This window comes from Salvelinus alpinus, chromosome 14 (genome assembly GCF_045679555.1).
Source record: "Salvelinus alpinus chromosome 14, SLU_Salpinus.1, whole genome shotgun sequence".
Taxonomy (NCBI): domain Eukaryota; kingdom Metazoa; phylum Chordata; class Actinopteri; order Salmoniformes; family Salmonidae; genus Salvelinus; species Salvelinus alpinus.
The window spans coordinates 13,587,993-13,604,489 of NC_092099.1; the positions used below are offsets into that span (position 1 = coordinate 13,587,993).

Consider the following 16,497-nt stretch of genomic DNA (forward strand, 5'->3'; position numbering starts at 1 on the left):
TTTATGTTTAAGTTGTTATTCAGCACTGTCAACACTGTTCAACACTTTTATAAGCCATAAAATGAGCCTTCTCCCTACTTCCACTCACACTACAACCAGCACTGCAGCTGCAATGAGCAGTGAAGTGTTCCGATAAGCTTGCGTTGTAGTTATTAGCAGCTTGTGTTTTTTTTTTAAATGAAGGAATATTTCACTTTCTCTGGTCATAGGAGTAATAACATGATTTGGTGAATGAGGCAGAAATAATGCAGTGCGACATGAGTTTCGCCATCAGCTGGAAGACTGTCCCCGTTTCTCAGCGAAGGGAGGGAGAGCGGAGGGACGGTGAGTCGGATGAGAGAGCCTCACCGCTGCTCCCTCCCTTCCTTCAGACTGACCATCAGAAGAAGAAAAAATATATATATTAGTACGCTCACTCAGCTGTGCCTCACAAGTAATAAAACAAATTGTCTATTACCAGTGTGATCATTTACCTACATTTTTAAATAGAATTTCAAAATGGTCTGAGTAGAACAACATTGGCAGGGCAATTCAAGCATAGCCAATATGCAGTGATAATGTATTGGGCCTATAAATTACTGCACAAACCTCATTGCTACAGAACTGTTTTTAATTGGTTAATGTTGCATAGGCTTACGTTTTTTAAGTCATGTTTAAAAAAAAATCTGAGCTGTAGATCTCGGCTTGCATTTTGACTCAGAAAGTGATCTTGACTCAGAAAAGGTTGGTGACCACTAGTCTAGGGTTTACGGAGAATGGTACGACAAACAAAAAACATCCAGTCAGCAGCAGTCCTCTGGGCGAAAACAGCTCGTTGATGAGAGGTCGAAGGAGAAAGGCAAGGATCTTGCAAGCTAACAGGCGTGCAACAAACAGGAAAATAACGGCACTGTACAACAGTAGTGTGCATAACGGCATCTTGGAACGTACAACTCGTCAGTCCTTGTCACGGATGGGTTATTGCAGCAGATGACCACACCGGGTTCCACTCCTATCAGCTAAAAACAAGAAGAAGCGGCTCCAGTGGGCATGCGATCCCCAACACTGGACAATTGAGGAGTGGAAATAGATTGCCTGCTCTGGCGAATCACCGTTCCTGTTGCTTCCCATCCTGCCTAGTGTCCATGGCCCCATCCTGCCTGGTGTCAACGGTACAGGCTGGTGGCAGTGGTTTAATGGTTTGCAGAATGTTTTTCTGGCACACATTATGTCCCTTGATACCAATTGAGCAACGTTTCCATGCCCCAAAGAATTCAGGCTGTTCTGGAGCAAAGGGGGTCCGACCCAGTACTAGATGGGTGTACCAAATAAATTGGCCACTGAGTGCATACTTCCATCATTTTTATTCAACTGGTACCGTGCTACCTTCAGACCAGTCTTGTGAGGCTTGTGGGCGTCCTAGAGCAAAACAACCGACATGTACATTTACGTGAGATACTCACCTTTTCATAGAGAGGTCATAGTAGTTTAGTCCAAAACTGTTCAGACGCTACATGGAGAAGACCTATTTTGGGGATATCTCCTGGTCTGAGAAACACTTATGTATCTGCGGAAGGCCAACATCGGTGGATGCAGTGGATTGAGACGCAGCCCATGCAAAAAAAACATATCTCTAGCTTAAACTGATTTTTATGGGGATTTTTTTATTACGCTAATTAGATTTCCACAGGGGCGAGGACATCGACTCTAGGGGGTGAATGCCACCTCCCTGGGAGCGATGCTTCAAGCAGTACACTAGATAGTCCCTAATATAATGGTGTTATTTTAATGTATGGTTGACACACACTGATAATGAGACAGCCTAGTTCTAATCAACCCCACAGAGCTCTAAAGAGGAACGGTAATGTGTCGGCTGCACACACACACAGCACCACTAAAATGTTTCAATTAATAAAAATGTAATTTTGCCTGGTCCCTTAGGATAGGGATTAAATATGACTTCAGGGCCAAATCATGTTGTGGACAACACTTCCTGCTCTATGAGGGTGGTTACGCACACGCACACACACAGCCCCAGCATTAGACTTGTCTCTACGGTTTGTTAGCACTTGAGAGATAAAACTTTACATGCTGCTCCCAATTAGCACAGCAGTGACCATGCACTGTCTCATCTGCTGAACGTTCCTCCTGAAGAGGAGCTAGTTATGGGGGGGCTCGTGAGAATGGAAAGAGTGTGGGAGTGGGAGAGAGAGATGGGGTAGAGAGAAAAACAGATAGGCGGAGGGGAGAGAGGGAGAAGAGAGAGAAAGAGGGGGAGAGATGAAATGGCTTAAGCATTCATTTTAAGTAGAGAGACAGGTCCTATTAACATTTAACAGCATTTGTTCAACTTGGTGCGGAGGTTATGATGCAAATGAGGAGGAATTAAAAGTGGCCAGGGGTTTGTCATTGATGGATTGCAGTCTGGCAGTGCTTACACTTCCCAGTGTCCATCAGAGGCGATTACTGTGTAATTAAACCTTATTTCTGGACTCGCCAGCGCATAATTACTTTGTGAATGTAACCATCATCTAAAAGCTACCAAAATGCTTTAGCATTTAGTCTAGCAGTAATTTCCATGGGCTTGTGTCAGATATAGCCATCAGACAGTGCAAAAGAACTGTCACTTTTAATAAGAGGCAAAATATTAAATGAAACAGTATGCTTATTACTGAAAAATGTGGCTTTCAAGAGTCCATTCTGTTATTTGCATAATTTATTCACCCCCCTCCCCCCACCACAAGCTTTAGCCAATTTCTCTCACATCTAAATAGATTGCACATTTAAGGCTACTTAAGGAAAATTATCACTTTGCATATTTTAATTGTTATGAAGGAAGTGATTTGAGAAAGGTCCGTGGCTCATCCTCTCGAGCCACGTGGTTGCTGGGCTGTCTGATTCAGCTGCTTAGTGCTGCAGCGCCGCAGATAACCCCTGAGTTCACACACATCCACTACAGATTCATCAGAATGCAAATGAACCACAGAACACTGAGACAAGTGGATCTTTGATATTTATAAAATACCCACTAATAACTTGAATGTACTTCATTTGACACAACTTTATTTTCCTCTTATCAACATTGAGGTTTTTTTCCTCGTCAAATGCTCCTGTTATAAAATTCTATGACATGTGACTTGATGCTCTTTTCCAGAGCGACTTACAGGAGCTGAACCGCACATTGACAGATTTTTCACCTTGGGTATTCGAACCAGGAACCTTTTGGTTACTGGCCCAACGCTCGGCTACCTTCCCCTGAATGGGGGGAAACAAAAGAGTAGAATGTATAATGTTTGTATATGTAAAAAAAAAAATAACACAAAAGGACACAAAAAGACTGTCTACCAAATGTGTATGTGTTAACTTACCAGTAAATAATCATTAAAAGAAAACATTAATTTGATGAATGGTAACATTGGCGGTGTAGCAGCAGATAACCAGGGCCCAGATTCACAAAATACTTACGCAAAAACATAAGAAGCTTCTTAAGAAGAAAAATAAGAAGTTCCTAAGATAGTTAGTACGTGCCATTCCTCAACAGTGAAGCACAGTGGGTGACAAACAGGATAAATAAACGGACCATTATTTAGATAAGTTGAAATAGTAGCTTAATAGTGGTGGCAAATGAGATAGAACAAATATTTAAATACTAAATTATTACTACTATAATTACTATTCTTGCAGAAGTTTTGACAAGCAAATGCCTAGCTACAATATAGAAGACATTCATCTGATACTAAAATCTTTATTGTAGCACTATGGAAACTTACCCATTTCAAGATAGGCAAAGTGGGGGATTGCACATTGACTTCGTTAAGCAAAAGGTTAAGTGACCTAACATAAAGAATGATGCGTTATAAAAGGGATGATACTTTTCACTCCAATAAAGGTCTGCAGTAGCACTGTGAGTACAAATGCATAGGTTCTATGTTGTAAAATTGGAAGCTTACCTTTCAAGTCTACTGTATCTTGAACACGTATATCAACCATGGTGGTCAAAAAGAAAGGTAGGGAGTAATATATCCATGTATAGTAACTGCATTCAACACATGTTTACTAAAACAAGATAATGGACATGAACTGAGGTAAAAGGTTTAATTCAGACTTTTATTTGAGGTATGCTTGTTCTCTTTGTCCTCCACAATTAGTACCACAGACATAAATTACAAATGTCAACACGTGGAAACAGCTAATAAAAATATTTCACATTTTGTTTCTGCTTTTGATAACCTTCATTGTTGGGATTAGGCCCAGGGTTGTTCTGTCTATGATGGAGAGAAAGCCTGTTGGAATGCATCCATAAATCACAGATTGTTTATATGTGCACACTGCAGAAAAAAGAGAGACACAGCATTACAAATGAAACAGCACTGGGAACAAAATGCACTGGGACTTTGTTCCTTAATGTTAATTGTACAGCAGCGTCCTACGCACATACCATCAACTGCATAATGATACGATAAAAAAAAAGGAAATCTACGCATAAATGTTCAATTTACATAAAGAGAATCAGAGAAAATGTGGAGCTGTGAACTGAGGCGTGCGGTTTTATAATCCTCCCTCGATGTTTTTAGTAAAGATTAAACTTGATCATAACATTTGAATGACTGTAAAAACAACACATTTGGTTAAGGGTAGTATTACAATTATACAGTGAAAGCAATTTTCTAATAAGACAAAGTCTTAAAGACAGATAAATAGTATGACTGTCTCAGAGAGCATTATTTGTATTGTGCATTGTATAGGTCTTTCATAGGAAATAACTTAAGTTTCCAAATGTTATATCTCTTGAATAACGTTATCAATGTCAGAAGTGAAATTATAAACACACATTGCAAACATGGACAACAATCAAGTCTAACCAATGAGTGGAGATATAAGAAAACATGTGGTTTCTAGAAAAAACATATTTATTCAGTATTTTGTTCTTTTGTACTGTACCTTGGAATAGATTCAAATATTTACATTGACTGCAGGTATGGCAATACATACACACATACAGTATCAGTCAAAGGTTTGGACACACCTACTCATTCAAGGATTTTTCTTTATTTTTCTATTTTCTTCATGGTAGAATAATAGTAAATACATCAAAACTATGAAAAAACACATACAGTATGTAATCATGTAGTAACCAAAACAGTGTTAAACAAATCAAAATATATTTTATATTCTTCAAAGTAGCCACACTTTGCCTTGATGACAGCTTTGCACACCCTTGGTATTTTCTCAACCAGCTTCACCTCGAATGCTTTTCCAGCAATCTTGAAGGAGTTCCAACATAGGCTGAACACTTGTTGGCTGCTTTTCCTTCACTCTGTTGTCCAACTCATCCCAAACCATCTTAATTGGGTTGAGGTTGGGTGATTGTGAAGGCCAGGTCATCTAATGCAGCACTCCATCACTCTCCTTCTTTGTCAAATAGCCCTTACACAGCCTGGAGGTGTATTGGGAGATTGTCCTGTTGAAAAACAAATGATAGTCCCACTAAGAGCAAACCAGATGGGATGGTGTTTCGCTGCAGAATGCCGTGGTAGCCAAGCTGGTTAAGTGTGCCTTGATTTCTAAATAAATCACTGACAGTGTCACCAGCAAATCACCCCCACATCTCCTCCTCCTCCATGCTTCATGGTAGGAACCACACATGCGGAGATCATCTGTTGACTTACTCTGCGTCTCACAAAGACATGCCGGTTGGAACCAAAAATCAAAAATTTGGACTCATCAGACCAAATGACAGATTTCCACTGGTCTAATGTCCATTGCTCATGTTTCTTGGCCCAAGCAAGTCTTTTCTTCTTATTGGTGTCCTTTAGTAGTGGTTTCTTTGCAGTCATTTTACCATGAAGGCCTGATTCACGCAGTCTTCTCTGAACAGTTGATGTTGAGATGTGTCTGTCACTTGAACTCTGTGAAGCATTTATTTGGGCTGCAATTTCTGAGGCTGGTAACTCTAATGAACTTATCCTCTGCAGCAGAGGTAACTCTAGGTCTTCCTTTCCTGTGGTGGTCCTCGTGAGAGCCAGTTTCATCATAGCGCTTGATGGTTTTTGCGACTGCACTTGAAGAAACTTTCAAAGTTCTTGAAATGTTCTGGATTGACTGACCTTCATGTCTTAAAGTAATGATGGACTGTCGTTTCTGTTCTTGCCATAATATGGACTTGGTCTTATACCAAATAGGGCTATCTTCTGTATACCCCCCCCCCCCCCCCCCCTACCTTGTCACAACACAACCGATTGGCTCAAACGCATTAAGAAGGAAAGAAACTCCACAAATTCACTTTTAACAAGGCACACCTGTTCATTGAAATGCATTCCAGGTGACTACCTCATGAAGCTGGTTGAGTGAATGTCAAGAGTGTGCAAAGCTGTCATCAAGGCAAAGGGTGGCTACTTTGAAGAATCTCAAATCTCAAATATATTTGATTTGTTTAACACTTTTTTGGTTACTACATGATTCCATATTTGTTATTTCATAGTGTTGATGTCTTCACTATTATTCTACAATGTAGAAAATTGTAAAAATAAAGAAAAATCCTGGAATGAGTAGGTGTGTTCACATTTTTGACTGGTACTGTATATACATGTATGTGGTGCATTTTAATATGTATATATCAATAGCAAATTGAGTACACATATGTGCATGTTTATTTCCTGTACATGTGTATGAAATGTATCCATTTGAATTTCACATATCTTAATGTTAACCCCCTCACACTTACACGTTCAATTGTAAGTGCACACACATACACATTAACATGCGCACTACAACAATTCACAAAGGATTAAAGCGAGTCATTATAGTTTAAAAACAGATTTTGCATTAGAGACCTTGGAGAAGACCTATACAGCCCACAATATTCTTGCGGAAATGTGGCATTATGAGTACTTATATAGCCCATAGAAGTCAGTATCTCAAGTGTGTGTGCATTATCGTCACCTTCACACTCATAAATGTGTCTTATCAGTTTTGCTATTAATACTGTTCAGTCTTTCTGAGGTAGACTGTTCGAATTCAAGGGCAAGCTGTTCCTTTAATTTCATTTTTAAAATTATTTTTGTTATTTTAGATTTTATTTTTTTGTACAAATGCATGACATTCAAAAAGACAGAACATAAGTACTACATGTACAATATGTAGCAATGAGGTAGAAATGGTTATAAAGAACAACATTTAAATATAAAACAGATAAGACTACATAAAGATGACGGTAACATTTATAGCAGTTCTGTACAAAGCCCACCTATAGGGGACACTGATAGAGTATGGAAAACAAAATTCAAGTGATTAAAGATGCACTATGAAGAAATCGCATCCTCCATTTCCTGGTTGCTAGAATTCTAATTGTTTGCCTAAATTCAGTTTATGTGACAAAACAAGCAAGTATAGTGTAGAGAATCATTGTACCATCTAAACCGCTGTGAAATATTGTTTCCATAACCAAAATATTGTATTTTCAGCTGTTTGAAGCTGGTGTACAAAACCAAAAGTAAAAAAAACAAAAACAAAGCATAAGCATGGGAAGCATAGAAATAGCGCACATTGAACATATCTACTGTACCACTTCTTAGACTTGCTTTCAATGAGAATGACAGATCTATAACTATACTTCTATCTGAATTTGTTTAAACATTGTCAGAAATGAGGGGAAATAAAAGTGCTTATCAACCTAGCTAGTTTGTTGCACATATTTTCCTATATAGGCCGATCCTTCACATTGTTGTCCTCCAGACTGAATTACTTACTTCAGTGAACATCCTTACCCTCAAGAAAGAGTATCATATGTGTTTGAATGTGGTGCCATTTATTTCTGATCGCTTTGCTTTCCCTGTTCTTCTGCTCTTATCGTTAGTGTAATGTAGTGTAATAATGTATAACTTGTTCAAAAGCTATTTTCTTTACGTTGAATTGTTTCCCTGAAATTCATGAATGTATCCTACTTGCACAAGCAAATCTGCTTAAGTCGCTGTTAAATAAATACTTGCCATTTTGAGTTTAATGAGCTTATGTCAAAATTAAACTGTTGATCTCACTTTGGCATCAAGGGAGGCTTACTAACAAATTTTTGTATGACAGAACAAAGCTTTCACTTGGTTAACTACACTTGAACTTCAGGGGACTTTTATCCTATGTATGTATCTAAGGCACTAAAAGCCATATAGCAATATAAGATACACAGATCAAATACAATAAAACAAGCAGATTTAGTATAGATTTAGATTCTGGGGATATTCATCAATGTAGCTAGTATTTGATTTTTTTGCAGTGTTGTTTCTTTGTGCAGCTGTTATTCTTTGTAATAGCGTTCATGAAAAAGCAGTTCAAAGCTTTTTAACAAAGCCAGGTGAATGTCTTTCTTGAGACTACACCAGAACAGGGAACTGCCATGGACAATCAGTGATTCTACAGCCACCTGCTCAGTAAGTCATTGAACAAATAACTTTTGTAATTGTAACAGTGCATGTTTTGGAGTAAACAAAATAAGCTGAGTAAGAGCAGAGAAACGTGTAAATATAAGAAATAAAAATTGGTGAAATACCACATTGAAATTCTAGTAAACATAAACGCAAGATCCCTCAGTGCACCTTCACTGTACTACTAACACGTTCAGTGGTACTGTATCTGGTGGCATCCCTTCCACTGTACTACTAACACGTTCAGTGGTACTGTATCTGGTGGCATCCCTTCCACTGTACTACTAACACGTTCAGTGGTACTGTATCTGGTGGCATCCCTTCCACTGTACTACTAACACGTTCAGTGGTACTGTATCTGGTGGCATCCCTTCCACTGTACTACTAACACGTTCAGTGGTACTGTATCTGGTGGCATCCCTTCCACTGTACTACTAACACGTTCAGTGGTACTGTATCTGGTGGCATCCCTTCCACTGTACTACTAACACGTCCAGTGATACTGTATCTGGTGGCATCCCTTCCACTGTACTACTAACACGTTCAGTGGTACTGTATCTGGTGGCATCCCTTCCACTGTACTACTAACACGTTCAGTGGTACTGTATCTGGTGGCATCCCTTCCACTGTACTACTAGCACGTTCAGTGGTACTGTATCTGGTGGCATCCCTTCCACTGTACTACTAACACGTTCAGTGGTACTGTATCTGGTGGCATCCCTTCCACTGTACTACTAACACGTTCAGTGGTACTGTATCTGGTGGCATCCCTTCCACTGTACTACTAACACGTTCAGTGGTACTGTATCTGGTGGCATCCCTTCCACTGTACTACTAACACGTTCAGTGGTACTGTATCTGGTGGCATCCCTTCCACTGTACTACTAACACGTTCAGTGGTACTGTATCTGGTGGCATCCCTTCCACTGTACTACTAACACGTTCAGTGGTACTGTATCTGGTGGCATCCCTTCCACTGTACTACTAACACGTTCAGTGGTACTGTATCTGGTGGCATCCCTTCCACTGTACTACTAACACGTTCAGTGGTACTGTATCTGGTGGCATCCCTTCCACTGTACTACTAACACGTTCAGTGGTACTGTATCTGGTGGCATCCCTTCCACTGTACTACTAACACGTTCAGTGATACTGTATCTGGTGGCATCCCTTCCACTGTACTAGTGCCTTGCAACAGTTTTCATACTGCTTTAGTAAACAAAAAAAAACAAAAAAAAATACATTCAATACAAGGCTCTTTCATGCAGTTGTCAGACCTCTGTGTCGCCATTGCCTCTGTTCTGGCATATTACTAAACACTGATAGTTAATAATAAAAAAGCCTAGCTGTAAGAAATTACACTTGAAGAAGAGCTCAAAGACAGGGCTAATGGGCACACATGTCCCCAGACCCCTTTTCAAGACCAACATGCTCTGAGAAATGAATAGTCCATAACATACGTGTCTATGAATGGGGAGTACACTGAATGTGTAACACTAACTCAAGCTGATTTTGTTGACAGATAGGCAGCATTTTTTGTTCCCTCAATAGGCTTCATAGTTTAATAAGCGAAATAGGCTCCGTCATCTATCCATTCCCTTAGATTTTGCTTTCAGAGAAAACTAATCAACTGAGGTAGAAAAATAACTTATGGCATACATAATTCTTAGGTTTTATTAATGATAAAACAGCAGCGGAATGGAATTAAATACCTTGGGAAGCTGTCTGTTTCAACCCCATGATGCTTGTCTTCAGCAAATGTATCTTGCCATTATTCTGCCGCAAGAGGCCTGGCAGTTTTATCTGCAGATGAGATACAAAATTAAGCTGCTGATAATGTTCGACGAATACATATGTTATGCTTTCTCCTACAGACGAAGTTTAACAAAAAAACTCAAAAGTGTTCATGTACTCTGGATCAAGGCCAGTCGAATGTGTTATAGTTGATAGAATTTAAGAATCATTATTCCTACATCTTTGCCACATATCAAATACAACTGCAGTATATTCACAATGGGATTCTTCGCTTAGAAAATCGCAAAGAAAAGCACAATACTCCTCCTTTTTGTCTTCCAAATACTCCAGAATTCCTCTGGTACATTCAAAGTCATACTCTTGTCAATTTTTTGCCTATTGAGGTACCTTAACCCTCCTTTTCGATAATGCAAATTCAAAAGCAAACCAAATGCTCTTAGCAGTATGTCGTGCTTTGACTAAATCTGTAGAGGTACTGCACATATCACAATCACTGTCCTGAGTTTTCAAAAAAGAGAACATCAAAAGAAATGATGTCTATAAATTAGGGTTCAGATTACCAATACCACATACTTTCTCCTGATCACAGAGACCGCAAACCAGACACCGTTGAGGAATAGTGTTTCAATGGCAAAAAGCATTTAAAAAAAAGTTTTTGTCTCATATTAAAGCTTTTTATATTAGCACATGCCACCAAAGTAGATTGTGAGGCGAAGAAATAATAACACAAAATAAAAGAGCACCACTTCAGGCACTTGATAGAAACTAAATCTCAAGAACAGCAGAATGATATATACACACAGAGGTTCCATTCTGTTAAACTCTACCCTATAGTCTCTAGGTCCTGTGTGGCTCAGTTGGTAGAGCATGGCATTTGCAACACCAGGGTTGTGGGTTCAATTCCCATGGGGGACCAGTACAAAAATGTACGTCACTGGATAAGAGTGTCTGCTCAATGATTTAAATGTAATGGAAAATGTACCCACTTGCACCTTGGGGGGTGATGCTTGGCCTCAGCAGTTTCGAGTGTCAAAATAATGTTTCTCTGTGTTGTGTGCAGATTGCCAGCTGTTGTCTAAAGCGTGCATTTGCTTCCCTCAGTCCTATCCTTATGCCTTTACTGTACTGCAGGTGTTAAGGTCACCACTATCTGTAATTTTCCCTTGCCTAGTTTACTGAGGAGAGAATTCTAAATGGTAAACCTCTGAAGGGGTTTCCTACCCACATGTTCTAATGCTTCAGTTTCATTGACTACAACCAAACATTTTATTCCATTCGGTGTATGTATCCAGTTCTTTTTGTGATATACTGGGCTGGAATTTTCTAAATACATTTTCAAAGTCTTGGTAGGAGACTGGTCTCATCTGCCTGGGATGGATGGCTGAGAGGTCAGAAGCTGGGATGCCATGGAGCTGTCCTACCACTGCCTCCTGGCACAGCTGGGCCACGTCCAGTCCTGAAAAGCCTTCCATCCGCTCGACCAGCAGTGACACCTCTTTGTCACTGAGGCAATAGTTGTGCTGTGAGAGTAGTTGGCTGATTATCTGGCGCCGTGCTGTGTTGTCAGGTAGGGGGATGAGGAGCCGTTTGGTGAAGTACCTCCTCAGGGAATCTCGGATCTCCTCAGGCTTACTAGTGGAGCAGACCACTAGGACATGGTCCTCGGCTGTGGTCAGCACACTGTCCAGCTGCATGAGGAGCTCGCTCTGGATCATGTTCACCGGACTCTCCTCACTGAGATGGGCCGATAGAAGCATGTCCACCTCACTGATGAACACAACTGAGGGCTGGCGACACCGGGCCAACAGGAAGGAGGCCTGGACAATCTTCTCGCCCTCCCCCAGCCACTTGGTCACCAGGGCTGAGCCACTGAGCTGCAGGAAGGCAGCCCCCAGCTGGCTGGCCATGCAGCGGCCCAGCAGTGTTCTGCCTGTTCCCTGAGGTCCGAAGAGAAGGAGGCTCCGAGGTAATGTGGCAAGTCCACTGAACATGTCTGGCCTCAAAATGGGCCACAGAATCTCTTCTTTGATGGCTGCTTTGGCCGGCTCCAGACCAGCTATATCACTCCAGTCCACTGGGGGACCGGGCTGAAGGATCTCTGTGGTGACCAACTCCACCACGCTGGCATCGCTGTTCTTCAGCTGCTCCTCTGCAACGTGGCTGGATGAGGTAGCTCTGCCAATGTCCGACCCTGCAATGGAATGGGAGAGGTGCTCTTCACTTTGCTCACCCGTGATGGGGGATCCAAATTTTCCAAAGGACTCACCTGATCTCAGGCTTCCCACAGAGCTTTTGGTTGATCCATAGGAGGGAGGGGTAAGTGCTCTGCCAGACTGACTGCTAAATTTTCTTTGTTGATCTGAGGATATTGCCTGCTTTGTAGGCTTAAACGCTAAAGATGACACATCAGCATTCCTGTCAAATCCATTCCCTCTGCTTGAGTCTGAGATGCTGTTGTCTGGTATTCTGTACATAGGGCTTTGTGAGGAGCCCTGTTGATTGTAGTTGAAATTACTATAGCTGGAGTCCATATCTCCATGCGCAGTCATGTAGAAAGCTTTTCTTTTCAATGAGTTGGCTGAGCTGCCATTCAAAGGTGTTGGTGCAATTGGTGCATGGTTATGGGACTGGTAGGTATAGCCAGAGAGTGTAGAGGGGGGTAGGGGCGTGGGAGCTGCGATGCTGGATGGCAGATAGGAAGAGGGTGGTGGGCCCCCCCCAGGGCTATAGCCAGGGGCAACAACTGTCTGTGAGGGATACCCCGTCGGAGGATAATTGTAGTTGGAGATGTTGGGAGACCCCACGTTGTAGCTGGGCACTAGAGTAGTGGGAGGTGGTGGAGGAGGGGGTTGTATGAGACCAGCACTGTGCATAGGAGAAGGGTGTTGAGAGGGGAGGCCTGGGTTGGTCTGCCCGCTGTAACTAGAGTGCAGGTAGGAGCCATTGTAGCCCGTAGCGTATTCCTGTGAGGACAGACCCGAGTGTAGACTGGTGGTCGTGTGACTCCCACAGTTACTTCTGGAATAGCTGGGCTCGTTCAGGCTGCTGGCCACCCCTGGGGTGCTACCTATGCTGGCCGACACGTCTGTAGGGGGAAGGGCAGCTGTCATTCCAGCTTTGTTCACAGATATAACATCTGGACCGCAGTTCATTGAGTAAATCCCCTCCTGCCAGGACTCACTCTCTGACTTACGTCCGTTGAGGAGTCCAGGAGTGCCATCGGAATACGAGCAGAGCAGCGCTCTTTCACTCGGACTCTCTAAAATCCCAGAGTACTTCTCTGCGTATTTCTTCAGCAGGTTGGAGGCGGTGAGTGCAGAGATGTCGTCGTTTGCCCAAGCATACTGGTAGGTGCGCTGCAGGTGCCCCCGGTAGGCCTCCACTTTGTGTGCAGGGGAGCGGGTGGTGGAGGAGATATCAAAGTGCTGCTCGGCCCACTGCGCATGCTCTGGGGTCCACTGCATCTTTAGGCCTAAACACCCGACAAAAAGAGAGAGATGGGTCAAAATGACTATCAGATAGCAGTTGCTATTTATTCTCAGTTTTCTCAAGTAGTTGTCAGCATTTTGTGTAGAGAAAAAAAGTTGGTACATTTAACATGGTGGAAATGTTGTCTTTGTGGCAATGAACTGACAAATTACTTTGTTTAAAAAAAAATACCAATTTCCTCTACTGCAAAACAGGCTCTGCTGACCAGTTACATCATGGGCAGTGTGTGGATTTGGGACGCAACACCTGGTTAGCAAAGTATAATGCACCCCGCACAGAACAGAATGTCATAGACAGTGCAGGTCAGTCTATAATCCAACTGTCATGTAAGGCATTCCGAGACAGTTTAAAATCTGCTTCGAGGAGTGCAGCAAAGCAATCTCTCAGGCAGCGCTCTGTTGCTTCCATCACACAAACCCCACTGCCCAGCATGAATTACAACGGCCCTGTGTCTGGCTGCTGCTTCCCAGTCTACAGAGTGAGAGGGAAAAAACATGCCTCACTTGTCTTTCTCTCTTCCCAGACTTTATTTCACTGCCTCCAGGGCTCAAAAAGCATGATCAAATTTAATCCTAAACTCCATCTGCAAACACAAGTCATTACATATGCTGTCATCTTAGACTCAGCATGGGATTATCAAAGAAAGATATACTCAAGAAAGAAACAGACCGCTGTGTTTACAGTGTCAAAACAAACTGCGACATGACGCTCACGCACACGCACACGCACACACACACACACACACACACACACACACACACACACACACACACACACAGTCCTTATCAAAGTCAATCTGACTTAAAACTCTATTGGTAAACACTGAATCACAATGCAAAACCATCCATTCCTGCTTTATTGGTCTGCCTCGGCCAGCCACACGTGCAGCAGCACAATAAGACATTGCCCAGTAGTTTAAGTCCCCATCCAAGTCTTTAAGAAACAAACAGAGAGCATCCAGCGGCGGATTACAGCGTAGTGTTTGTCTAGTAACAGAGAAGCATGTGGTTTCCCTCATGACTCCCTTCCAGCCGCTTGCCCAGCCGCCAAACCAGGCACCAGGAGCTAATTAGCAGGATGCTGCTGAGCTAATTGTGTTAATTTACAAGGTTTTAGTCAAAGAGATCCACACTACAGTACGGCTCACGCGGCTGTCAGCCTTCCAAGCTAATGGTTAAGAAAAGCCCATGGCAAAGAGCCCAGTCACTCACAGCAGCCATAAAATACCGTAGCTAGCGGCAAGTCTATCCACAGTAAATACAATCTATAGAGCAAGACAATGATCTGAGAGACAAGTCTGTACCACTTCAAACAAAGGAGAACACTCAGACAGACATATCCAAGTAACAGTGTACTTGAAGAGGCAATATGAAAATACTTAGCATTAAATAATAGGGATTATAGATACATAAAAAAAAAAAGATCAGCCGATTATGAGGAATAGGCTACATACAGTGCTGTAGGTGTTCCAGGGGACTGCTTGTGGCTGTCTTGGGAATTGAAAAAGTTACTTTCACCGATTACTGTACTCTTAGACCTTTCATATTTCTAGCATTACTCAACCTTTATGTTCTAGGTCATTAGTCCTCTTAGTAAAGTCCTCTTGATGCATGTGGGTAGTGCATAGCAATACAAAAAAGTACGATATTTCAAGTGGTACATTTTGTTCTGCAACAACACATTCAAGTGTATAAGAGACTCAAACAATATTCTGCCTCTCATTTTAATGGCTTTTTTTTTTTTTACATTATCTGTGCACATTATCTGACATCAATTTCTAGCTTTGCATAAGCAAAGAGATTGGATAGAAAACATATTTGGCCACCAGAGACCGTCTTCTACAATTGTTGTCCATCACATTCAACAGAAATCATTTTCAATGTCACCATTATACATAGTGCAGCAAGATACTTTCTTCTTTGAAATCCTCTCCGCACAAAGTGCCACTTTAGACAATCCGAGGGGCGCTTCTTGCAAAGTGTACTTACACATCTCAATATCAAATCATTTCTGGGTGATAATTAAGTACCTTACTGTGATTGATTTGAATTAAAATGGTCAAAAAGAAACAGAAAAAAAAATGCTTAGCAAAGAGCAATTTCTCAAGCAAGCATTTTGCTAGGACTGCCTTGGAGTGGTCTGAGTGGCGGGGTGTATATAAAACACAGGAAAATCACGTTTTTGACTGCACTTGGCCATTAATGAAATGGAAAGCCAGCAAGAAAAGAAAATGTTTTAAATACAACAAGTCAGTGAAAACCCACTGAACTGTGGATGAGGGCTAACACAGAGCGCCATCCCTCTCTCTGTAGAAAGGGGCATACCGCTTCACTTCGAAAGGTGTTTGACAAACTATAAACAAACTTGGTTTGAAAATTCTGTTTTCCCCCCACATAATAGGCTATATCCTTGCCTAGCCTAGCCATGGCTTTCAGTCAAGACATGTGAGGACACTTGAATGATGTCAATCTGACCCGATAACTACATGAAATGTGATTACACACTTCATGGATGACATTAGTATGGACAACTGTGTTGATTTAAAGCGTCTCCATACGTCACAAAAATATCAAGGAAAACTGCTCCTATCACTTAACTCCTAACGTCTAATACGGATGTTTAAGGGAGTAGCTTTAGGTTAAACATTTACTAATTTACATCAGTAAATTAAAAGTGTGTGGTGCACACACACACACACCACACAAACCAATTCAAACCAAATCAGGCAACAATGCCAACTTTCTCTAGGTCTTGTGTTAGCCCATAGACATACGATTCACATTATCCCATCTGCATAGAAATACAAATACAACAACATCCACAGCTTCCTTTCTGTCTTGCAACTGGTATAATTACT

The 16,497-nt window shown here is 41.6% G+C and overlaps 1 protein-coding gene across 1 annotated transcript in view; it reads right to left on the bottom strand.

Annotated features, from left to right (window-relative positions):
- Nucleotides 1-9,029: 9,029 nt before the first annotated feature.
- Nucleotides 9,030-16,497, bottom strand: part of LOC139538450 (fidgetin-like) — a 41,109-nt gene continuing 33,641 nt past the window's right edge. Inside the window, exon 3 of the mRNA XM_071340513.1 lies at nt 9,030-13,623. Within this exon, the coding sequence (XP_071196614.1) occupies nt 11,396-13,623 (2,228 nt within the window). The 3' untranslated portion in view covers nt 9,030-11,395. The remainder of the gene's footprint in view (nt 13,624-16,497) is intronic.